The 27162-nt window shown below is 41.1% G+C and overlaps 1 protein-coding gene across 1 annotated transcript in view; it reads left to right on the top strand.

The window, feature by feature from the left end:
* Nucleotides 1–534: 534 nt before the first annotated feature.
* The window catches only part of oxr1a (oxidation resistance 1a), a 118602-nt gene continuing 91974 nt past the window's right edge, over nucleotides 535–27162 (top strand). The window contains exons 1-2 of the mRNA XM_076150305.1: nucleotides 535–675; nucleotides 13980–14058. Of these exons, the coding sequence (XP_076006420.1) occupies nucleotides 14042–14058 (17 nt within the window). The 5' untranslated portion in view covers nucleotides 535–675; nucleotides 13980–14041. The remainder of the gene's footprint in view (nucleotides 676–13979; nucleotides 14059–27162) is intronic.

The following is a 27162-nucleotide window of genomic DNA, read 5'->3' as shown; positions in this document are numbered from 1 at the left end:
ATGCTTTATTTAATTACATCCCATGACAACCATCGATATAACACAATAACAATTGCTGCCATTGAAGATAAATAACAGAATTTAAATCTATCTTAACTAATTTGCACTAGTGTTGATGAGAGGCCTGACCGACCTTTCTAACCCCCTGCAAGGCAGTGCTGCCTCCTCAACTCCTCACACTTAATAACATGAGGCATGATTGACAGCGGAGGTATTGCTTCGCCTCGTGGTAAATAGTGGTATTTTCTGGTCTGAAAGATTTCTCCTCCTAAAATATGATTTTTTTTAAATAATGTGCAATCTAAGGTCATTTTTTGCTGTCTCCCCTTTCGCTATATTTGGATTTGACACCTAAACTTAAAACACTATGCAGAAAGCCCCGCACACGCTACCTTTCCACCCCCCCTCGCCTTGCTGGGAGGCCGGCTTGGTACGGTCCGCTCCTCCCCTCTCCTACGTCTCACCGATGGTACTTTCTACTGGGAGAAGGTCAAATGACTCCGCATGTCCGCCACTGCACACATTGACACACAAACACCCTCCCTCACACACACACATTTATCAGAGCGCCGCACGCTGATGAAGAGACGCCGACAAACGCGACTGTGTTTCTGAAAATGTTTGGCAGCATCTGAAGCGGCTCTCCGCGTCACGTCCCTGCGCTCCAGCCCCTCGGTAAGTGACACCGGTGTGTTTCCGTTACTAGTCACTGGCTTGTGTTTAGATATAGCTGGATAAGTCGTTTCCTTATGAATGTTTAATGTTTGTGAAGTGTTTGTGTGGCTTCGCAGCCTCTTTTAAGCGGAACATATACTGTAGAATACCGCTTTTGAAATGTTAATAGTGCCGTTTAAAGGCAGGAGGAATCCAGGTAACGGGAGCGATAATTGTTTCATATTGCATCACACTGCTTTTTCTGTTGTTGATGTTTACCTGTTGTGAATTAATATTAATGATGCTGATGTCACTTTACCTACTACAGAACACTGTTCGCAAAACACGTGTGTCAAACATTTCTCCCTCCAAAACCAGTTTTTCTTTTAGAAACTGTGTGACCAAATATGTAAGTAGGATTCTTTTCGTGTTTAAACAATAGTATTCAACTTTCTGTCGGCCGTGAACAGCATACTGGAGAGACTGCAGTAATATAACTAAAACATGAAAGTATAAATTGTGCAAAAAAAAAAAAGAGAGAAGAGAGAAATTATTTGACGCCTTGAGCTTAAAGTTCATAGTTTAGGTCGTTTTGTAGAGTAATATTGCAAGGAGTTTGTTTGGAACATTGTAAAACTTAATTTAGCGATGCATCCAGTTTTCCAAATTTGTAGGTCTGGAGCTGAACGATTTGTCTTTGTTCACATTATCATGTAATATTTAAAAGCTTGGACCACACAATTTTTGCTCTTACTTTTCCAGTCTTTAGTTAGATCCTGACCTAGTCTTGGAGCCGTCCGCTGCACCAACACATTTATATTTTGCTGTGAAGTTTGAGATTGTTTTCTATGACAATTTGTTTTTGTGACCAGGTGAGCGATCATGTCATTCTTGCAACAACGACTTCTATCAGTTGTTTAGGTTGCACACTTAAATGTTGTCAAGATTAAATGAAAAATTTCTGTTATCCAAGTGATTAAGTTCTCTTCTTCTTTTGTTTGGCGGTTGATCAGTGTCACCATATGGTGCCTGACCCAGCCAACCAATCCAAACAGAGCAGGCTCTTTGTGAGGGCACCTTTTTCTAGAGACGGAAAACTAAAATGGCTCTTGTGCCCTGTGTTGCTGCAGTAGTTTAGAAGTAGATCAATGTGATTTTTAGAAGTGGATCAATGTGATTTTGTTTCCCTTCTTTTTTTGCGCATTAAAGCAACACAGAGATTATAAGAGTGACTCCCAAGTGAAAATGAGACATGCAAATCTGTAGAATATATGACCTTTAAGTCTTGCTCTTATCCCTTGACAATTGGATGTTTATCAACAGTGGAAGGCATATGAGGTCAATGCTTATGTGGGAGTGTAGGAACTTCACTCCTCAGCAATCGCTGAGGGAGGGAAAGGATGAGATTTAGTTTAAGTGAGTCATCAGTGTGCACCCAAAATGCATCCCTCCCAACTAAGTAAGCCTATTACTCCATTGCATAATAAAACAAGGTCTATAGCTCTTTGAGTCGCAGCATGAGCTTTCACTAAAGGAGGAAATGCACCGTCCTTCTAAATCTCTTAATGTACATCCCAATAAAAACATCTTTCAAAGCACGTCAGCACATTCAGATATAGAGCAGAGTAGGAAGTAGCAGGTTTGTATTACTGCCCAGTAGTTGTTTTTGCTTGGTGCTTTGCTGTCAAAAACTAGTGATGTTCCAGGTAATTTACAAGCAAAGTGAGATGGTTGAGTTTACAGGAGCTACTCGTGTTAATAGAGATATGACTCAGTTGGTGATCTCTGTGCCTCCTGTTGTTTGATGTGTCCCGTATACGTGTATGTAATTTTCACTTTGAGATTATAATCAAAGCAGAGTGATGTTTAACTGAACATTCTGTTGAATATTGTTAGAAAGTATGCAGAAATGTTTAGCAGGATGAGCTTCTGATATTCATTTATATTAATCAGAGATATCATCACTGTCTGGCCATGAAATGAAAATTTGGCATAATCTGATCAAAAATCGTTGCTTGTTGAGAACCAGTTTTGGAGAATACAAGAAGAGCCAGTCTTTCTGTTTGGATTCAGAGGATGGAAGACACACACACACACACACACACAGACACACGCAGAATGATGACTCACATGATCAAATTATGCATGGTCCTGCTTGCTTTGATTAAACCTTTGCCCTGCCATCATCAGTTAGTGCTTGCTGTTACCAATTGATTAGTGCACTGAGATTTATGTTGATTAAACTGAACTCCACTCGCTTAGTAGGAATGATTATATACATGTTTTAAAAAAGAAACGTACAAGTGCACGTGTGTTAACGTACAATTAAGTGTTTTTTGGACAATATCAAACTTTGACTGAAGTTAGAAAGAGGAAGTAGATATCTTTCCCTGACAGCCCTAACAAAATGCAGCTGTGGTGGTTTAAAAGCTGCAACTATCCCATCTATCTGTGCTACCTCATTAATGCGTGTGCACACGTACACACACCAACAGTGCTCTCAGGTAGAGCTGAGAAGCTCTTTGCTTCTCTGAGAAATACTGGCCAATACTGAATTACTAACACCTGCTCTGACACTTTGAAAGGCAGAATTTGTCCTGGAAAGATGTTGTTTTGTCATGTCCAATTGTGAAATGATTCAAGATTTTTTTCCACTCTTAACATTTCCTCTGACAAATGGATTGTCCTGACATAATCTTGGACAAAATGCATTTTCATTGAACAGTCACTATTTGGCTCTTGACCTTGTATATTGCTCCTTAATGGGAAAGTAAATAAGTGCTTCTGTGTAACCCAGAGTGGCTACATCCATATGTAAGTGGTTCCATGGTAGTCCTTTGATTCTCTCTGCTGTAATTCCATGCCAAAGTATCTGTGATGCTGTAATAATGTTCCTACAGAGACATTAATGATCCTCATTTGTTCCATAATGGCGCCATGTAGCCAGCGTTGAAGCATTACTGTAGCTACTTGTCATACATATGTTCTCTCTAGTGGTTCTTTGATGGCACTTACAGCAAATAGACCACAGTGAGGTGGTGCAGCTATGTCGAAGCACTGTGAGGAGCTGACTTTGTAACTGGCTGTTTAATAGTCCACACCCAAACTCTTCCTGAACTAAAAGACTTTCTTCCTGCCAAAAAAAACAGCAACCCAACCTAGTTTGCATCATTACATAGTTGGAAGCTACATCGAAGCTTTTGGTTTCATCTCTTTTGGTTTCACTGAAGTTGTACCAACAGTGAAAATAGAACATAGCCATCATGCAGCAGGTCTGGTTGTGGGAAGTTTGTTAATGTGCTGTGTATATCGTTTTTGATATGCGTCTCTAACTACATTTCTCACCAGAACAAAGAGAAATGAAACAAATACTTAATTAGTGCATTGCGTGAAAATAACAGGCATGATATTCATTAATAAACATTGTCAAAAGAAGAGACAGGCTGCCCGCATCTTGACGGCCGTTTAGCTGTCTGACTATGGCCGTATTTACACTTTGCGTAAACATCCGATCTCTTTATCTGGATACTTTTTATGTAGATCTGATCTTGGCACTATACACCTTGGATCAATCGGCATGCCTTCTGGTCGTCTGAATATGCTATCTGCATTGTCATCTCAGTAGGTGGGCTGTCACATTTAATGCCATCCTTCCTCCTTGCTTCATGGACAATCATTCACTCACAAAATGACTACTAGCCTTTATGCTCGGGCTGTCGCTGTCCAAGCTCCAGCCATAGGTCCCCATTTGCGGCAGTTCAAAACTCCCTCTGTAATAACTTCAAAAATGAGAGCCGACGGAGCTGAGCAAAGGAAATGGGGTGGGTGGATTTTATGAATGAATGCCATTATACCTAACTATTCCTGACGGAGGTCTAATCACAATGTGGGGTCAAATGGTGATCCAACCACAATGCCAATGAGCACTGACGCCTTGTGTTAACACGTGTCCTGATAACTTATCTGGATCTAGAGGAAGGATCTTGATCTTGCTAGTTGTCATTTGTATGGAGTATCATTTGTGAATGATAAGAACATAGTTTATTTGTGCCTCATTGAATGAGTCTAGTATTTGTATGAAGAAAATGTAAGCGGTCATATGAATACTCTAAATTGAGATGAACTGCTACTACTGCTTTGTTTAATTACTCAACCACTGTCATTGCTGATGACAATAAAAACAATCTGTGAAATATTTGGCTTCTTGCTCATTAATGGCGAGTGAGACCACAGATGCTTTTTTTTTTTTTTTTTGTGCGATGCTTCCATATTTCTTAATGTTGTCTTCACAATGTGACCTCCAGTCTGTACAGTAGACCTGAATGTTTCTCGTTTGTTTAAGTCATTAAGCTACGCTGGGAAAATTTCCTCCAATGTTTGGCAGCCAGCTGCTGAGTCAGCTGCCTGCAGAAAAACACTACGATAGAGGGCTTCAGTCTGTTTTCCTTTCCAGTTGTGATTGTAACTTCCTCAAGATTCTGTGCTGCTTGGTTTTGGAATATTAGAAAAGTGTTCCAAAGTGTTAATAAATGGTGAGTAAGATGGACGAACAGACGGACGGACAGACAGACAGACAGGCGGGGCAGGGGGCCTTGAATCTACAATAAGGCAATTAGATAATGACATGCCAGTGACAGATCCATTGCTCTCTGTTATAATGTGATTCCAGAAATACTGCTGAAAATTAATTGTGAAGCTTCCAAGAACTACATTTGATAATCGCTTTATGGATCTGTACTCCCTTACTACCCGAGTAAGTTTAGAGCAGGTGGGTTTGACAAAGACGCATCCCAGATTCCCAAACTGCATTGTATTCATGCCACTTGTATGCTTTTATCTGCAGTGCAGCGTTGTATCTGATGGATACAAAACTACCTGCTCCTGTCCTGTCCCCACCATTAAATACCCGGATGAGTGATTTGTTTTCTCTCACTGGTCTATGTAATCTTTGCGGCTTTTGTCTGGCTCCCACGTGCTCTCTCAAAGGGGACATCCAGGGAATAAATGCGTTACCCTTACCAAAAAAAAGCACTGGTGAACATTCGGAAGGACAAACTCCAGTTGTAAGATGGAGTTTACATGTGAGCAGGGCTGCCTGTGTGGGTCTGTAACAGCTTTACCTACATACAGTAAACAGCTCCATGGGACAAGTTGTAGGATTACAGAGGATTTGCCGTGCTAAGCCACAGGAACTGAGCCCAGTCACCCCTTCTTGTCTCTTCATCCTCCTCCTCTTTCTCTGCGCAAACCAGTAAACTGTTGTACTGGTACTTTCTTTATACTTTGCTAATGATACAAAGGATGTTGGCCCTCTGTCCCAAACCACTTCATCTAGAGGACAGGATAAATGAGGTACTTCTTGATTGTTTGTTTTCATAAAGGATTACATTTTTGTGGCAAATCAACACTCATTTCATATTTTTCTGTCGTTTTTCCGCCTCTGTTTTGGCAGACATTTGTGATGAATCTGCAGATTTTGCTGTGATATCAATACTAATCATTCAAATAGCTGCCGAGGAAATTAACGCTTGTTCTGAGTTTGTTTTCTCTGTCCAAATTAAATGATAATGTCGCAGTGAGATGATGTGACTTGATGGGAAGAATGTGGTGCTGACAGCAGACTATAATCTGATCTAGGCCCCATCTCTTATTACATTCAAACATTGCCTTTCGTTCCATTTTGGACACTGCTTTAGAACTAAATGAATCAAACCGCCGGGGACAGGGTCATTTTTGAATGACACTCCATGGACATTAACTGCATCTCTGTCAGCCTAATATGGAGAGAAATGCTTCGGCTGAGAACAGCTGACCCATCAGCGTCCATATCTTAAACTCAGTCTGACAGTGTTCTAGGTTCTGTGCATACCTTGCCAAGAGCTATTTTGCTGGAAAGCTGACGTTTTTCTTTTTTCCAACAATTTCTTCATCATCCACACCTCATGCACGGAAAAACCTCCAGAAGAAACGCTGACAGAAATAGTCCAAGGCAGAAAAGCAGATGTTTATTTTGAGTCAACAGCAAACTCTGAAGTCTGAATTCTTAGTAGTTTTTTTGGCATCACTGTCTCATGGGGTGATATACAGCAATATTCTACAAGCAAGTAAAGAGTAAAGATTGTTTCCCAGGTGTGAGTAATGTCTTTGTTCCAAGGACCTAATGTCAGTGTATCTTTAAGTGGCTAATTTTTTATAATTTTTCTCTTCTGATTGTGACACCTGATGGAGTTTGCTGGAGGCGGTAGAAGTGTACATGTGCATTTGAAAGGTGAACTAATTGTGGAAAATTTACAGAGGGGAGCATACAGCAGCTACCTACCGTGTCTAATTTTAATAATTCAGACTTGCCAACAGAGCAAGTTACAGCCAGGTAATTGGACATACTTGAGTCCAATGTCTCCCTCATGTCCTAGGACCTACAGTATGTATTCAGGTTTCTATAGCAGGAATTCTCACTTCACATCACTTTGATGGAGAGCTCACTTTATGTGCACGCTTTAAAATGCACATTTTACCTTGTTATCTTGTATTTAAATCTATTATTGCACAGGGTTCATAGCTCAATATCAACTTGTATTCTGTTTAGCGGAAAAACTGTTAATTGAACCATTTATCGCTCTCCACATTTGAACTCCGTTGTCATGATATTCCAACAAGCATGGATTACAGCTTTTATATTACCCAACACACACCGTCTATAAAAGATACAACTGCAAATGCACATGCACAATGCAACGTATGTATTTTTTATCTTTACTGTATCTCTTATGTGATCTGCACAGCACCTAGGGCTGAGATAGACTGATTTTATCTCGTTTTTCATGTTAAACAGCTGAGAGTTGACAAATATCCAGTTCGATCTCTTTGCGTGTTTTCCTTGTATTTGACGTTGTATGCAGAAGAGAATTAGAAGCTCACTCAGCTAAGTGGCACTCAATGTACGAGGGTAATGCCTTGCAGTAGCAGATGGAGGGCGACACGCATCCTGTGACTGAGATTGCTTGCGGAAAAGAATTGCTACGTAAACGAGCCAGCACTTCTATCATCCGGTACCACTTTGGCTTGAAACGAGATGTCCATTTGTAAGCCCAGGTGTTCTGTAGAACATGCTGAGGTGACTTCTTCACCCAACAAACATCTTCCACCACTTAAGATAATGGGCAGTTATAGTCAGAGTGAAGACTGCCTTCGAAATTGTCGGCATGTGCATTGTGCCTCAGTTGTCAAAAAGAAATTAAATGCCATCCTACCTTCCCCGGCAAAATACATGGTACCAATAAATGCTGTCTAGAAAAACATACTTTGTCTACCTTTTTTATGGATGAAGTTGATGAATGGCAGCAGATCCCATCCTACACACATTTCCCCCAGGTCACCACACCAGTGATGTATGGGTGTGTCTCAAAAGGATGCTGACAGAGGTGAAAAAATTGGAAGTGGAAGCACCTACAGCAGCAGTGGGTGAACAAGGCATAAAAGCCACTCCAGGATGCAAAAGTGTTCTACAGATTAAGTACTGATTGTACATTTGGCACTCTTACAGCCATTGAGGAAGACATTGATTTGACATGTTCAATCAAAGAAAGAATGGGAGGATAAGAAGGGGAAGCACACAGTCAGGACTCTGTTGGACATTACCCCTTTCCTCAAGCCACAATTTAATGAACATCAGGTCCCTCTAGCTTTTCACACGTTTTCCTTCACAAATTTCCCCCAAATGTAATGATTTTAAAAATTGTGTGCAAGGAAGCAAACAAAATGCATTTGTCTTGGAGCAGAGTGGTGCATTTGCAGGTAGACATTAGGTATGAAGGTGACATCACACCATTGTGTTCATTGGCTAAGCAGAGAGCATAAGGGAGCATAAACCTGAATTAGAGTTTAGGTAAGTGGGTTTTGTTGGCGAACATCAAGGACATGTCTACCTACCTTTCCATTTATTCAAATGGAAAAAACCCCTCTCTATCTGTACCTGCCTCCAGGCACAGCTTCTAAGCACTTACTGTTCTCCACGGACTAGGTCTTTGCTTGTATTGTATTCAAATGTATGTTGCTTTCGATAAAAGCATCTGCCAAATTATAAATCATTGGTTACATCATTTTTTATTTTGCAAGAAAAAAGTACAAGTAATACTTTTTTTGTGCATTTGGCGACAATTTTAAAACCGACCCCTAATTGACTGACAAGCACATGGAAAGCTGTTTTAAAAAGGCCAGCGCAATAACGTTATTTATTGTGTGGTGTTGTACGTACATCACTATATGATATTTGGACACAAATCAAACGGCATTTTTATTATCCCTTTCCAGAGACAAGCAGCTGGCAAAATTTCCATTGAGATTCCTCATTTACCACCTAAACGCTCTCATCCAGGGCAACCCAACAATGGCGCAATTGACCTCGAGCATATTGCACCAGTCCTCTGGGAGAGGCAGATAAGATGCCCCCAAGAAGATAACAGCCGTGCACAGCCACCATTAGGAAAACGCAAATATGAGAGCTGAAAATGACAGAGAGGGTGTTTACTCGTTGCCCAGTAATTGACTGAGCATTTCCATAATGGCACTGTGTTTCCTGCCAGACTAATGTGACCCCTATTAGTTCAGGAAACGTACTGCAATCATGGTCTGTGTGTGCCGCTAGACACAGCCTAGGAAATGAATTGGGGAGTAAGAAGCCACCAGGGACTGGAGGGAAGACATGTAAACAATGGTTAGGTGCACACAATGGGACAACAGGGTGGAGAAGCAGAGAACAGAAGGGTAGATGAGTCATATCACTGCAGCAAACCAGGCCCTGATTGAAATGCCACTGCAGCTAAGAACCTATGGATGTTAGATGTGTTGTGGCTGTACTTTAATTTTCAGCTGGCTTGTAGTAGTAGTCACTCAGAGACTTATACTTCTGCCTTATAGTGTCTTGTACTGTACAGCATGCATACAAGTAATTTATGAAAGCTGTGCCAGAAATTTTGCACACTTTCTGAAAAATCTTGCACAGAAGTTGTTCTCAGTTCTGGTCCTCATGTACCCCACCACCACATGTTCTTCATCTCTCCCTGCTCAGGTATTTTTGGCAATGAAGATGTGATCAATCAAAAGATTGAGAACCCCTGATGTATACCTAAATTGGTCACCTGTAAACCCTGAAATTTAGCTCAAAATGTAGCTTTTCTCTACGTAAAATGGAAGTAAACAGAAACACAACAGAAATGAATTCATAAAACAGAATATTAAACATTTCTTCATTGGATCAATTTTGTGATGAGTAATTTGCAGCAATCACAAAAAATAAATCTAGTAATTCAGTCATCTCTACCAGGGGGCACTACAAGGGGTAAATACAATATACCCGTGTTTAAGAAACCACTGGTTTAGCCAATTGAGGTAGACCCCGTTTCCAGTGGACAGTGCTCTAATTTGCTGCTTTTTTGTGTTGAATCAACTTATTTGTATGAAAAGGTACAGTAATTGCCTGGCTCTATTTTAGAGCACTTGTTTGTTATAGCCCCACTTCATTTTTGCCTTCTATCTTCAGTGTTTATGAGGTACACTGGAAAGAAGAGGTGCATATATTACTTAAAAATAATAGTTCAGCCATATACTGTTACTGGAGTTGTTCCTACCTCTGTGCCCTTTACTTCATCATGGCTGTTGGTGATTCAGCTGCATGCTGTGCCAGCTAATCCTTCCCCTGATCGATACTCTACTTCTACCGTTTACACTTTGGATTCTAGCCAGCAAACACAGCTGATATCTCTATTTACCATTTCGTCAGTTCCTTCATAAACCCCGTAGCAGCCTGATTTGAAATGTACATCTAAAACACAGTATGGCTTTCATACAGTGGACAACATTTATCTGCCTTGGGAGACATTTAGCATTGGGTAATGTCTTGAGTTATTTTTCCGTTTGTGATAGCAGAGCACTGGATCCTTGCCTAGTTCATCTTTGTTTTGTGTGAAATATCCCTGTTAGCCTGGAGCTTGTAGCGGGCCTGCGCTGGGCTGAACACAGTACCTCTCTGTCATTGTTGTTTTACGGCCGGTAACTGTCAGCAGAAGCGCAGACCAAAGCACCAGCGATACCTGCTGTCCCTCTGTCTGTCTGAGAGATTTGCCTCAATCCATTACATGCTTGGATGCTTATAGTGTTTGTCAGGATGCTCTGCCTGCCTAGAGACAATTAAGCTGAAACACAAGGCTGGCTTAATGAAGTTCGGCAGGAGAAAACATCCTCAAACAAGGTTCTTTTGCCATAGAGATATAAATACACAATGTCCATTCCTGTCAAGAGGTAGCAGATGGGTTGATGGCTTTAATGTAGGTTGGTGTAAAAGTGCAGAAAAAATGATAATGCACAGGAATACTTTCTAGCTAAAACTCAAAACAAATCAAAGCGGTGACTTTACCAGCTCACACACTTGCAGACACAGCATATTTTGTGGCTGCAGTCTCACTCTCCATTATAGACTTGTAGTCCCGTATGTTTCATAAGTAATCTTCTATAGCCATAATCTTCACGCATTAAATCGGCGACAGATTTTTTCAGATGGAGGGCAATCTGATATTAGTTCAGAGCAAATAGGCAGCTCAGTGAGATGGGATTCATCCGTCACAGATTTATTAGTACAACCTGTGATTAAAATTTGGGTCTAAATCCGTCAGGCTCGTTTGGCTGCTCACCCTGGAATCCCATTCAGAACATAAAGTTAAGAAGAAATTATGTCTCCACCATAATTAGGTGGAAGAATTTATAGAAGCGGCCTATTTTTTGGCCATTGTTGCTCAATTATGATGGTCTTGAATATTTCTACCAGTCCCCAGTTTTATTGCTGTACTGGGATTCATTTATTATTTAAACCCATCTGAAGCACCATACAATTGAAGTGGACCATAGCAAAAGTGAGTTTGTGATGAAGTAGGAAACTGACGTCATGACATCAGTGTATGAGTTTCGTGCCAGAGGTTGCTAGCTAGACCATAAAATCAAGGCAGGTTTTTCTTGGCTGAAACATTGTGGATCATTTGCACATGCCAACGGACCTGTGAGGTTACAAGTGCCTACAAGGAGTTGGCCCACATGCTTGGATAGGTAGAGCCTGAACATTATGCAAATCAATACGATCAAGACACTTAGTGTGATCTCTTACCGTTAGCTGGTTGTCGATTACGACTTCCAGGATTCCAGCACACTTTGCTGGAAGAAATAAGAAAGCATGGAGACTGATATTATGTTGAACTGGAGGAGTGGATGGGGTGGGGTGGGTGGGTGCTGTTAGTTCCTAAAGATACTGAGATATTGTTTCTTAGCCATAGTAAGACAGAAATGAACCCAGCTGTTCCTGTATTAATCTATATGCTAATAATTCAGGTTATTGAATGCAGCAAAATTATGCAAATTACACTCTGACGTAAAACTAAATGTAAAGTTGTTATTCTTCACTCGTTGTCCTTTATACTCTGTATATTGCCTAGTAGGTGAAATAGATCCATTGGTTTGTGTTTGTACGCATGGCAGGTGTATCTACTATCACTGAACCTTAATCACAAATAATGCTGTAATGAATTTTTTTTTAGTCTTTTGTTTTGCTTCAATATAGACCCATGAAACTTTGAGTTTTGTTTTTATTAGTTTACAAAGGGTACTGTTGGCTTTGGCAAAGCACTCCAAAATCATTTTAAAGCCCTGAAACACTGCCGAAAGGAAGGTGCGGATGAGTCACATTTTCAGAGAAATGGATTTAGAAGTTGTGTTTTAAAATGATCCCTCTGTACTCTGTTGGCATTGAATTTTCTCTCACATTTAATAAACCGCCTATACTGCAGTATTGGGGTGTGTGTGTGTGTGTGTGTGTGTGTGTGTGTGTGTGTGTGTGTGTGTGTGTGTGTGTGTGTGTGTGTGTGTGTGTGTGTGTGTGTGTGTGTGTGTGTGTGTGTGTGTGTGTGTGTGTGTGTGTGTGTGTGTGTGTGTGTGTGTGTGTGTGTGTGTGTGTGTGTCACATTGAGTGGAAACAGGCAATTGTATGTACTATAGCTTTTAAGGTCATTCTGCTGAAATAGCCAGTCGATTGACCAACTCTGTCAGGATGCTGAGTTCAAGTAGGTATTGGTGCCATTTCCATTACCTGTGAATAATCCAAACCGAGCTTTCAGGGCAGTCCGGGATCTGTGGGTGTGTCTTTCTGGATGCATTGCTGTAGGTGTTGCATACAACAACAAAAGGCAAAACATATTCCCTACTAGATTAAATGGGTAAAATAGATCAAACTTAGGGGTTCCAAACATGATATAAAATGAAAGTTTGCGGAATCGTGCCAATGCTGTTAAGTGGAAATTGTGGAAGCCACAGGGCAATTTTCTTAACTGCTTGAGATTAGAAGTGAACACTTTCTACCTTCCATAGTTTCCATGTCACCTGAATGAATTATCAGATACTTCCGGTGTCACACTACTTTGTTAACCTTTCTGCCTGTGCTGCTTATTCAGCTCTCCTCTGGTACTTGCCAGTGTGTTGCATAGAGGCAGTGCGCAGCAAGTATTATAAATGAGACAACTTGGTAGTGTGTGTGTGTGTGTGTGTGCATACAGAGGCTTGTGTGTCTCACTGATGGCGAAGAAGGTAGATGGGGGTGAGCCAGTGGTTTTAATCACCCCATTCCCCTTCCCTCTCTGTCCCTCTGGCCCTCCACTCATCTCATTACAGACAGCAGAGGGTGAGAAGTGAGGCCTGCATAGACCTCTGCATTAATTATTGAACCCTATCTTCTTTTACCCGGGCTCCTCCTCCAGAGTCTCTGATAACCTTTACATAAAAGAGCAGAGGCTAACTCGCAGCCATTTTACAATTTTGGAGGTATTGTGTATAGAGAGACCCAGTTTTGGGATTTAACCATATATGGGCTGTTCTTAATGTGACAAGTTTGCCTATGCAAGCACAATGTAGTTGGTCTTTTTAATTGCAGTGTAATTACTTGCCTACCTAATTTTCCAGTGCTTATTAACTGCGTTATTTTAAATGCGCATTGTTTGGAGAGGTCAAACAAATATCGCTCTTTAACTCTGACAGTATTTCAGCTGTCATGTTGATTGGCCTCTGCTTTGCTGTTTGCCTGTCGCCATACAGAGTCGATTTGAACGGCCCAGTTGGAGGCCAGCTAATGGAGGTTGCAGAAGTCAATGTGGCCGCACCTTCCTGACAACTTGAGGGTGACTCAACTGTGTGAACCAGAAAATCTCACTCTTTTTTTCCCCTTCTGTCCCCTGCCCTCTGTGCTTTGTGTGTGTGTGTGTCTGTGTGTGTGCGCATGCATGCCCTTTCTGCAGATTTGAACACTCAACCTCAAAGTCCCCCAGCCTCTGAGCAGGAGAAAGAAGACGCTGCCAAGATGTTCAGCACCAAAAGGTCAGCACAATGTCACTTTTGATCTATTCTTATCCTTTCATGAAAAACTGCAGAAATCTCAAGGCATTCCAAATGGCTTCTGCTGATAAGGGCTGACATTTCTGGCCATCAATGTTCCACCCATGATTCTGAAATGACATTGACATATACTGCAAGGAAATCCTTTTCACGTGTACAAATGTTTCATCAACATAACTAAACTACCTTTTAGGTATGTCCAAAAATGTATTCTGAAATGTATGTAGAATGTAGCTGTTGAAGTACTTAGTCTGCAACTGGTTTAGTGTTTAGCATTGTGTTATTACAATCTACAAACCATGGTAACAAAGACTTTCATTAGATTAACACCTGGAGCATCAGATCTTCATGAGACCCATGGATGGTCATTGATACATCACAAGCAAACAGACACACACCAAGCACTTGTTGTTATCTATATCAAAGGCTTTAGAGATGTGGAAGGACACAGTATTGACGGCAGCAGAATTCTCGGTATGCAGAGATTAAGACGTTCACCTCCGCAGTCAAGATTTACATTTGACAAAGACGACTTGTCACTGCATTGGACAGGTATTGATCACTAGTTTTGACATTTTGATGTTTGCACAGAAAGCCACAGATGTTGATGGCAGGAGGAGATTAAGTGGTGTGTGTGTGTGTGTGTGTGTGTGTGTGTGTGTGTGTGTGTGTGTGTGTGTGTGTGTGTGTGTGTGTGTGTGTGTGTGTGTGTGTGTGTGTGTGTGTGTGTGTGTGTGTGTGTGTGTGTGTGTGTGTGTGTGTGTGTGTGTGTGTGTGTGTGTGTGTGTGTGTGTGTGTGTGTGTGTGTGTGTGTGTGTGTGTGTGTGTGTGTGTGTGTGTGTGTGTGTGTGTGTGTGTGTGTGGTGTGTGTGATGTAGAAGACTTAATGTATTGTATTATAAACTGATGGAGAGGCAAATGCTTTCATGCAAGAACATGCATCCGCCTGTGTGTGTGTGCGAGATCATCATACGGCGGGTGAGAAGATGATTAAACCACGCCAGCTCTCCATCTTCAGGGAGCTGTGTCAGCAGACTCGCTGACACAGACACGCTCAAAATGACTGTTATACGTTGCCATCTTGGAATTCAAAGACTCCAAAAGCTCATTTGCATTTTTGCTGAATGCGAAACAAAGCATTTTTCTCCCGCTAAACTGCTGAATGAAACATAAAAGCACTGAGGAAATCTGTTTATCTGCCAAAGCTCGCTATGCTACTCAGGCTGTATCTGTGGGTGTTTAATATTGTTTTTCCTTGTGGGTTTGCTGAAGTCACCACACTCTCTCACACACACTTTCAACTATAATGAAATTAAAAGTCTTTGATTTAAATCTAATCAGTCAAACATCATGATGTAGCACTTTATCTTTGAGTGTAATGGAATGAAGTATGGAACAGGCATGGACAACAAATCCAAAGCATTAGTGCTTCGCGCCGCTCACTCTTTAGTGTATTTTCATCTCGTAACATGGTTTGTTTCACTTTATGGATAATGTGAGAGTTCAGCATAGCTACAGCTTGATTGTTTATTTTTACATGTTCTCATTAAATTGTTACTAGAGCGCTGTTAAGCAGATTTTTTTTTAATTCTGGATGAGCACATTTATGAAGTGACGCAGCACTACAACTCATTAAAACTTCCCCTAAGTATTGCCTTCTCTGCTTCTTAACCTAAATCGAATTCCACAATAGGTTGAGCTACAATTATTCTATCAGGACAAATGAATGACAAATGAAAAAGTTGTTTTCTATTAAGCAACCAGGTGCTTCCAACTCCTGAATTCAAATTTGAGCCTTTGATTTATAAAAAAAATAATAATTTGATCCATTTATGTTGAAAGCTTAACATTCTGAGCAATTTATTTATTTTTCACAACATGGCAACGCAAAATTGTGACTTTATGGATTAAGCCATTTTACTTCGAACAGTTGCGGTACTGTTATGAACAGAGAGAACGCAAAGAAGACTAAATGTGCATGTTACTTTTCCTTTTGCCGATGTCTTGATCAATGCAGCTATGTTGTTCTTAAATGGTACTATGACCCATAGAAGAGCTGTCCAAAGCCGTTGCAATTCGGTCCAAGTAAAGTCCTAGTTGAATCATCCTTTAATACTCGAGGTTTCAAGATACTTGCAGCAACCTTTGCATGCCTTTTTTCCCCACCAATTTCTGCAACTAAAATGTTATCATAGAGTAAATGACTCCTGGCTATAGGTTCTGAATCCATCTGGTAGGTCTGGATACTGTTAAAGCTGCAATGGGATGTAGATTTAACAATTGCAGGTCTGATGATTTGAGGCTTTGGTCAATCTCTCAGAGGTGGCAAAAACATTTTTGCTTCCAAAAAGCATTGGTCATATTTAAGATTTACAAACTTGCATGGAAACCTCTGTAAGCAATATTCCTATTAATAATACTTAATTCATTCTTCAGGCAATATCTGAAATGTTCCTGGTGCCCTATGACTCAATATGATCCATTGATACACCACAACTTTCTTTTGACCCCAGGTGTTAGTTCACTTCACTGAGTATTATCTTTCTGGCTCATGGGGGTGTTTGCTTGCATGACTGTCACAAAGACTAATTCAGTTTCCGTCCTTGGTTGTCACCCATGTTGGGTCATCAGCTCAGACGAGTTTCTCTCAGCTGTTTTTGGAAAGTGTCAGGACAGGAACAGGAAATGGCTGTCATGCCAGCTCCAGCAGTGACGGAGATCTCGGAGACATGGTGTGAAGCTGTCACGACTGGACCACTAATTGCTTTCAGTGGGAGCTGCAACAAAATATCCTCAATACGAGTTGGGCTCATTAATGGTGGACCTGAAGATGGATTTGGCCAAATCTCGCCACAGCTTTTCCACATTTAATCTGACAGAGTGTATGTTCAGTTATATAGCTGGTCTGAGAAATGTGCTACAGTGAAGGATACCCATTATAATGACACGTAGTGGAAAAGCACCTTCCTCAAGCAGCTGGCTGTTCTTCTCTCAGCCTCACTGGATGAGTCATCAAAAAATAATCCAAACAATGAAGAAAGTTCGTATGTCAAGGCTACACAGCTCTGGATGTCCTTGGAATACACTTGGACCACAATGACATGTATGCATTTGCCTGCACACTGGCCTATCTAGACAAGGATCAATATGTCACATTGCCATCATGGCAGGAAAGCTTATAATGACACACAAGTAATTATAGTCTTAACAAAATATCAGATCCGACATTGAACCCCTGCATTTCTTGACCTTCATAAGGAGTAATTAGATATCTGACGGTCTGAACTCTGAGCTGTTGATCGACATCGAGGGGCCTTGCACTTGATTACTTATGCATGCAGAGGAAAGAGAATGGTGTCTGGGGAGTAGAGTGCATGCTGGGATGTGTTAACCCCCTGCAAAGGCCTGCTGATCCAATCATGATGAACAGTCTGCCATCCAGAGGCCCCACGCTGACTCTCCTTGGACCGACCTTGGAGACTTTGCCACGGTGTGGCTGTGACTCATTGCATGTATTGCAACAATTTTATGATGCAATACATCATATACAATATAAATTAGACTTAACTCTGCATGCATGAATTAGTGAAGTTTAGTGAGTGCGCATTCACACTTGCGTACACGTTTTGTTATTGTAATTGTTAGTTATGTTACCTGGAGAAAACAAGACAAAGGCAGGTAAATGAATGTCAGTCAACATATTTCCAGCTACACTAGAGTTTATTATTAACATGGTCAAAGGCAGACAGTGAGAGTTCAGCCTTCCCACCAGAATGCAACCACAGGATGCGTTGTACATAAGAGCTCTTTTATGCAAACTATGCTGTCTTCGCATACATCTCAATGCTCATGAGTGGCAGTGTTTAGAACACATCTGCAGGAACATTTTCAGTATAATTAGTCTCATGGCGAGGATGGCCCATACCCACTGTACATTTTGGTCAGAGTGTGAGGCAGGCCTGGGACATAGGAAGTGACAGCAGCAGTAATAGAGCCTGAGGACTGCTAAACTCTGCAGGAAAGTCGTGAGGAAAGTGCTCTCTGCTTACATGGAGAAGAGGAAGGCATCAAATATCAACAGACGCATTAACTTTAGTGGATTATCATGATCCCAAGACTGATTTGTCGTGATGAATGTGAAGGAGGAGGCATTAAATGTTCATTGTCTATCTATAACCACATTCCAATATGCTAAATTACACAGAATGAGCCTGTACATGTTTCAGGAATTAAATTCCCACAGCATCTTTTCATTATCTGTTGAGATGAAATGTCACACAGTGTTATCATATTTGTTTCATATTGCCTTTTCTCCTCTTACCGTACAACTCAGTTTCTCTGCATAATGAAATTCTTATGAACACCATTGTTCAGTCTTACCTCTCTTATTGATTAAAGGCAGTCGATATGACTGACTCAACCACTCTATTGATTTTGCAGACGATTTAAAGAGCGTTGTGATGTTGGTGTGGAGATAAACGGAGCACTGGTCATTAAGTGGCCGTAGATACATTTTGGGTCTCAGCTGGTGGCCTGTGTGTCAGCGTTCAGCAAGAGTCTGAGTGTTAAAGTCAGTGGACTGAACAGAACCCTTCTGCTAAAGTACAGGTTTATTTGTTAGTATCAAGACCCTGGACTTGTGCTATATGCATTCTGCTCTTATCACCAAGACGAGCAGCGAGCACAGACACAGCACCATGACAACTGTAGGTTTGTGTTCTTCCTCTCCTGTACACTTGACTTTGGTGTCCTTGATGATGGCCCACTACTACAACCACAACTCCACCATTCATAGTTTATGAAGAGTTTTTCCATAATGACAGACTCTGGATTTTGTTGATTGATCCGGACGAGATTTCCTGATCCTGCACCTCAGTATCACCTGGGTATTGGAGAATGAAATTGTTATTTGACTGCATGCTTGGCCTATGGCATAAGGATCAATCACTTTTAATAGTTATAATCTCCTTCTGGATCCAGATCCATAACGCTTGAGGACATGGCAAAATTGTTTGTACCTTTAGTAAATCAGCACCATCTTGGCTACATAATGGTGGTAACTTTATGTTCCTATCCCTATTTGGAACTTCACAGTGAACATATTTGAGTCAGTTAAGTAGTATGTTGTACAGCTTTGATTGATTGATGTTGACTGCTGTTTCTTAGGTTTTCTGTTCATGTTGTTAGCTGTCGGCTTTGTTAAACTGGGGTGACATGTTGTTAATGTAGGGGTTGTTACTGATGCTTTACCAGACTGAATGCAGTAAATGTGAATGACATCTGCCACAATGAATTATTATGGACTTCTCCCAGTAAGCCCTATGCGGTTCTATCTTCATTTAGAACATTTTGCCCTAAGCCTTCTCTTGCATTGGGTAATCAACGTGAGTGGTTAAGAAGGGCAAGGAGTCGCTCCAGCCAGCAGATTCACCTCACTGTAACTACTAACTATAAACCACACCATCAATGTACAAAAACATAGAATATATCATTGAGGCGCTGGTGAAAAAAAGCTTTGCTATCCCAGCCTCCTTCCTCTCCTCACTTGGAAAATGTCCCATCCAAGCACCTGTCTTTCATTCCGTTGAGCTGACCAAACCTGGCCGCAGGCTAGAACTGGAAAGAAAGAAAAAAGAAAAAGACGCAACACAAATTGTTGTAGGTCTTGTCCACTGGGCTCACATTTCTTATCACAACCTGTCATTATTGTTGGTTTGACCTTCCTTCTGTTTGAGAACTGCAAACACTGCTCATGCCAGAATGTTCCACCACCTTCGAAAAGAAAAACAGCAGGATTTACACCGAGTTTCCATTTTTATTGGCCATACCTGTACAACCTAATGCCCTCTAGCACAACTGCCTTGAAATAAATCCAGCCTTTGGGAATGCTCACAGTAGATTCAACTTCGGGGTCATTTTCAAACCTTTATTTGGAGTGGTGTGTTTTTCTATTGCATCATGTTGACGTTTTAAAAATGGTTTAGTCCATCCCTTTTCACATGTATGCCTGGAATAGAAACACCTTTCAGCACCTCTGTGAGAATGTTGCAGATGCAACACAGTGTAACAGCTCTACATATCGGTAATCATTTGAAATGGATTGCCTCGCATATCTGATCAATGTACAGAGGTTGAATGTCACCAAGTGAAATTGGTGAAAGCCAGCCTGCAGGTCACGGGCACCAGCTAATGAAATTTTGATGCAGCTTTATTTGGAACTATATTTTACAGGATTACTTTCCAGTCTCCATTTCCATCTTCAAAGGGAGCTTTCACCACTGCTGGGGGTGGCAGGCAGAGCTCCACCGCTTCTAGAATGAGATGCTTCATGACAATTTTGTGCTTGTTTGGTTTTTCCTTCCCACCATCATTGGAAGGGTTTCGAGTGATCTGTTCTAATCTGACTTATATTATTTGTCATCCCCTTTCCCACTCTGCTCTGTTAGTCCATGAAGTGAGATGCACAGAGTTTGCATGTGGCTTTTCTTGATTAGATTAGATAAGCTTTCATCGCTTGTGGAGAGATGAGCGATAGAATGAGAGAAAGTGTTTATAGAAGTGTCAGCTCTCCATGCAAATTGCTTTGGATTTATTTATGGCACATTTATGGCATAGTAACTGCAGAATATACACTTAATGGCCTTTGCAAGCAGTATTTGATGCCATGTTAATATTCCTGCAGGGCATGTGTATTGCAGAAAGAAGCTAAAACTCATAGCTTGCCTCTCTGTTTGAGTACATGTATCTTTTTTTTGTTTATTTTTAATGTATCTCAATCTACACGTAATTGCACCTCAAATTATAACCGACGGTGGTACATTCAAATCGGAAATATGGAAGGCTGAAGTCATGAACCAATGTTATAAGCACAGTTTATGGCACTTACTAGTGGGGCAGGAAGTGTTCAATCCACCATCTGCTTCAGAGATCCCCTGCCACCAAATGAATGCTGCTTGGTCCAGGTTAACTCTTGTTTTAGTACTACATGAGCTTTTTCTGCACAGCCAGGCTCCACCGGGAGTCCTGCAAAGTGCAGGCCGAGCCCCCGGCACCGAGAGGCTCGATGCCCCTTCACCAGACAGGGCCACATTGCACAGCTTGGGTTCAGAATGCCACCCCCAGTTGGCCTGCCAACATCTGTGCAGAGGAAAAAAAGAGTCCCCATGTCTTTTTGTTGTGTTTCGCTGAGGTGTCGGTGTCATCAAGCTGTGCAGGTGTTTGGACGCAAATGCAGGGAGAGCAGAGTTGAAACTCCACAATACCGGTACATGTTTAGTATTGCTGAAGTTTACCAAGTCCCAGGATGGAGCAGGATAAGTGTAGGTGGGAAGATGAAGAGCCCTGGGAGTTGGCGAGTTGAGAAGCACTAGAACTTATATTGCCCATTTCTTTCTCTCCTCATCCACAAGTGTCTCTTTTTCCTGCTTCGTCCTCTATATGCCATTCTTCTCAACTTCTCAGCTGTACATTTAAAATGTTCATGGCCACTTGAAGTATAATTTTACGTGTGCTGCGTTCAATTACAGTCCGCCTTTCCCTTTGTCCTTTTACTTATCTTATTTTTTCCCCTCCCTTCTATTCTGTGTCTCCCTGTTCCTCTCGTTTGTTCCCTCCCACCTCACCTCCTTGTCTGATGGTTTGTGGATCAGCAAGGTGTCGCAGCTGGAGCCCCAGGAGATCACTAACCCAGGGTGAACGCCGAAAAAGAGTCAAATTAACGGTTTATTTCATTACTCACAGCCACAGAAACGGCCACAGCGGCAGCAGATCTCAATGTCATCTAGAGGGTAAACAGTGCTTAGCCACGGGGTACCAACACAAACATTAACAGCACCGTCACAACACTAGCCAAACTAGTGTTTATTTACATTTTAAATTAATGTGAAGCCACTGTAGGTATTTTTAGCGCTACAGGATTTTCCTTTTAGTTTGAGTGGAGGAGTGGCAGAGAGAGCCTGGCTGGCTGGCTGGCTGCGTTTGTTTATGATAATTCACTACAGGGGGAACGTGAGTAAAAATGCTACTGCTGCTATCTATGCCTGGGCATATATCCGCATAGATCACATCATTTCATACCTTATGTAAGGACAGATTAAGAAGAGCAGGGGGGAAAACGGCTAGCCTACACAAAATGGCCTCTAACAGTCAACATTTAGTGATATACTGCATGTTGGATTATCTCTTGCTGCTGTTGCATCTAACTCAATTTGCTGACTGCTGTGACATTTGTGATCATGTTAAATAGCAGCAGGTGAATTTATTGTGACCGGGTCTCTGCTTCTTTGATTAATGCGCTCTGAGCTCATCCTTATCTAGCAGGAACCATAAAAACACCAATGTTTTTTTATTTGCAGTCTCTTCCAAAAGTGATGTCATCTAAGGGCAGCAGTGTTTCTTAAGGCGAAGTTTTATGGAGATTATAATGCAGGACTCTGTTAATTTTGTACCACAAAAATTGAATCCAAGTCTGGCAAGAGTGATAAAAACATCTTTTTCATCCAAAAATGACCCAATGGCAGGAGAACTTAGAAAACCTTCACTGACAAAATGTTTTTATAATTTATACATTTCTGTCCATTTGAGTGTGAAATGAGGGACAAATGGTCTGTAACTTTTCAGCAGAACTGTTGTTTTGTGTCCTATTTAAAGGTTAATCAGATCATTTAATTAACAATGATAGTTTACATTTTTTAATTCTTTAGGTGACTCACTGTTGGTCACCAGACTTTTTGGAGAGGTCTGTGGGATGTTTTACAGACCTTTGCGTGCAGTAATTCTGTGTTTTTAGCAATTCAAGGCTGTGCAGATCTTTAAACATGAAGCCTTGGTATTTTAACATTCTTCATTTTGTGTGTTTACATGCAAGTTAAAACATCGATACATTTTTCATTCACTATTTTGGCGGTCAAATTATGAATACCAGTTTTGTAACTGTGTATTTCATTGTGAATTTTATAAATACTTAACGTTCAAGGAGGATATAAGTGTGACCGGAAGTGTAACTTGCCACTTCAGGTCAGAGATAGTGTTACAATGAAAGCACTTTGCAATGTCAATCAGTTAAAGAAACATTCCCCTACCTTCTTATAGAATGCAAGTCTGTCCCGCAATACATAATAAGCAATGTCATTTAGATGGATTGCCAACTGAATCAATGTTGAATAATTACATGACATCTCCTGTCCTGTACTGCTTGGTAAATAATTAAAAGAATTAAAGGCACTGCACACATCAAACGTGCCATAATGAAGAGACCAATGCACTGAGTGGAGTCCTCTTCATTTCAAAGTCAACCACCTACCACTAACATTCTCGTCCAATTCTGAAAGAGCTAACGTAGAGTTCAACAGGTGCTGGAAGTGGTGCACAGAGTATTGAGACATTATTATGGTGTCTGGCTGTATTAAAGCACCCATTTTACTCAAGGTTCACAGGAAGGCTAAGGTAGTAGCACCAAACTCATGTCAGTGCTCATCAGCCTCCCACATGGAGCAGGTAATCACTCCACTATGTAACTTTTCTCCCTCAATCTGCCCTAAAGTAGTGTCCAAAGTAGCCTGAAAATTGGGGAGTTTGGTGCTCTACTCTGTCTAATTTCATTGCTGTTAAGCCCAGTTAAATTACAAGGTCCTAGGTGGGATGTTGTTCGATTGAAACTTCTAATCCAATCGATTTATGTGTTAATTGAGTAATGCATGAAATCAAGTTAACCACATTTATCATGGATCTACATAGAAATGTTCTGACTTCAAAATGACAGGGAATGGCACAGTTACAATTTTTTGCATATAAATGTTTTTATTTTGTTTTATTTTGACAAAACAAATGTTATGTTATCTGACAATGGCAGTTGCATTGCATATCTAACAACTGGGGGTATCGTGAGATTAGAGAACAAATATCCCACTAAATTGAAGACGAGCAGTCATTTGGAGGAGGTTTAGTGAGCAACCCTTTAAGTCTACAATTAATTATACTGTAGTTGACCAGTTGCTGGTGATGGATGATCACAGGATCACAAGGTGACTACTGAAGAAAATAAAATATTGATGGTCCAGCTGCACATTTCTGTAGCCACTGATGGGGGATAGATGGGGCAAAGGACCTCTGCCGTATCTGTAGCCACCCAGCGAAACGCCTCTGATGATTCCACAGAGACATGAAATTATCCCAAATATCTGGATATATTCCCCTTGTTTCTTCCCATCCAGCCAGAGAACCACTTACTAACATTATGTTTAGTTATTTGGAGGACCGCTCACACTTACAAGGACTACATACTTTCTTATTAATGCATTGCTGATACATCATTGTGTTGACTGTTTTTGTTTGATTGGGGGTGTGATTTGAAGTGACTGATTTGAGAAAGATCGGCACATTTGACAACACTGACATTTATGCCTTTTGCAGATGCTTTTATCCAAAGGGATGTAAATGCAATAAACGCCTTCAGCAAGAATATATTGATTTGTGTACTCCACATATCTCTCCTTTTTAAAGTTCCAGGGTAGCGTCTCTAATTGAGTGATTGATTTCTGACAACTCTGCCCCCCACAACCCCCCTCCCTGCTCGGCCTGCTGCTGAATTCGAATCGCAGCTCTCCTCTTTCCTTTGCCTGAGGTGGGGCATCAATCTGTGACTCTCCAAAAAAGGAAGGAGAGATTTAGTTCATATGGCAGCACCCTGAACACTTAGCACCCCGCAAACGTATAAAGATATATTGGCGTGGAGCAAAGAAATATTGGTCAAGTTCAGTACGTTTTTGCATTATGGTTGCTGTGTAATGTGGAATGCTAATGAGGAAAGCCTCCTTTTTTCAGAATCGTGCTAATGAGACCTTGTGTGGGGTTCTGAATGTCAATTGATGATGTGAAGCATTGATTGAGCAAAATAAATAATGATGATGATGCGTAGAAAATATAGAAAACGAAACAGGGTAAAGCAAGATTAAATTCTAATGTAGATCTTGGGTAAATGGATTACATTTTCAACATGAATATTTACCTCTGAGCTATCATGAACTGGTTATAAATGAATCAAATATAAACTGTGGAACATTTTTACCTTGTCTTTCTCTGGTGATTGCAGTGATGTATATTGTATGAGTATGTATTCCTAATCCATACCCCAGCATCTCTTAAATCTGAATCTAATTACATGAATTTCCCTCCTCTGACCGATGGGCTGCGAGCTTTCTGCCATCTGATGGCAGCTTGTGATGTGTTTACAGTCTTACAGCACTGATTAACCGCTGTGAAAGTTGTTTACCACCCACCACAGCTAAATTAAAAGGGCAACGTGACTTGGAGCCTGTCAGCAACAGCAGCTTTAGCACTTCAGAAACAAGAGGAGTGGTGTCCTTGAGTCAGCAACAACTGCCGGCTCACCTGTTATGAGTACGGCAATTAGGACTAATAGTGTGCAATGGCTGAAATCGGGGAAATGGCCATATCCCCTGTCAACTCTACAACTCCTGAATAGAAGCATCCCCACATTATTATTTGCCAGAAACTCCCATCTGCAACAATGATTTATGCAGTGTTTACAGCTGGATGTGATCTATATTTCATTAATTTGGTTTATGTCGGTTTGATACCTCTTTTAGGTTATTTTTTAATGGGGCAATGACATTTTGTGTGTGGACACTTCAGCTTTAGTGCTGCCTATCTTAAATAAGTGTATACTTATGTAATGCAAGATATACTGTATTTGCTATTGAATACACTTAGCAGTTCCCTGGCAGGCAAACTAGATTCAACTTGTTCGATCAAAACTGTATGAGGAGGAGAATGAGGAGGGGGATGGAGACACAGGCATGGCAGCATCATATATCAATATATTCCCTCTGCTTGGCTTGTGGGGAATTGAGACATCCATATTTGATGTCCTGTCCATGTTTTTTCGAGGAAAAGCTCTTCCCGTTTGCCCAGAGATCACCGTGGCTGCCCTAGCATGCAAATCATCTGTTACTAATACAGCAATCTCAGTGATGGGGCCTTACAGTCAGTGTGACCGCGTGGTTCTAAGAAATGCATGGATCTCATTTAAAGTGCACGCAAAGCTGGCCAGCGGTGGTTGAGTCGGACATTAAAATATCTGTTGCCGCATCGCTTTGCAAATTATTCTGACCGACAGATTGCTGAGGCGCATACATTGCAGTCATTGTCTGCATAAATGGAGCATCACTTGCGTTTGACAGCTTTATGTAGTGAGATTGGTGCTCTTTGGTTATGACTGTTTAATTATACATACCATGATACCCCCTTTTTTCCTCCTGCCTAGCTCTAATGAGATTCTTCCTTCTTGGATTTGATATAGTCCCAGTTTGGTTTACTCCACTTCATGTACTCTACTCACTGCATGTATTAATGCAGCTAGAATTCAGTTGATTCTGTTGTTTCTGACAAACCCATCACCCATCAGTCCCTCCCACCATTTCCTACAGATTCAAGTTTGTGTTTAGAGGCAACGGGCCAAGCTGCCCACATGTTCCGCTCCTTAGCCATGTCTGCCAGCTCTTCCTGGGCTATCCTGAGGTGTTCTTCCACTAGAAGGGACGTTCAAACCCTCCAGCATTTTCCCAGTAGGTGGTACCCACAATACCTCATGGGGCCACCCAGGAGGCTTCCTGACCGGATGCCCAAACCATAGCTGGCTCCTTTCTGTGCCAAGGAGCAGTGGTTGTCTGATGTCTTAAGCTTCTAGGGAGTCCCAACACCTTATGAAAGAAACTCACCCACCTTTCTTACTTTGTTATATTCTGAAAGCACCAGTATGCCCACCACAAGTTCCCAGATTGCTGTTTTTGTCTAATGAACTGAAGAAATTCAGTTTGCAAAAGAGGAAAAATCTTATTTGGCAATCCTCATTGAGCCATCAGCAAATGTTTTACATTACCAATGACTTATAATGAATCACTGAAACTGTCCTTTCATTTATTTTGTCAATTGCCTCAACCATTGAACGACTTATCCTTCCAGCAATATGGCACATCAGTTATTTGGTAGAGAAATTTCTGTATTTACTTTGACATTTAGTGCATAATTTCCACTACTCCTACCCTTCCCCGATACAATAGATAAAAT

Source organism: Genypterus blacodes, unplaced genomic scaffold (genome assembly GCF_046128005.1).
Source record: "Genypterus blacodes isolate CSIRO-AG114 ecotype Tasmania unplaced genomic scaffold, CSIRO-AGI_Gbla_v1 ptg000052l_1, whole genome shotgun sequence".
NCBI classification, from domain to species: domain Eukaryota; kingdom Metazoa; phylum Chordata; class Actinopteri; order Ophidiiformes; family Ophidiidae; genus Genypterus; species Genypterus blacodes.
Note: the sequence above shows the minus strand (reverse complement) of the source record. Positions and strands in the feature narration are given on the sequence as shown.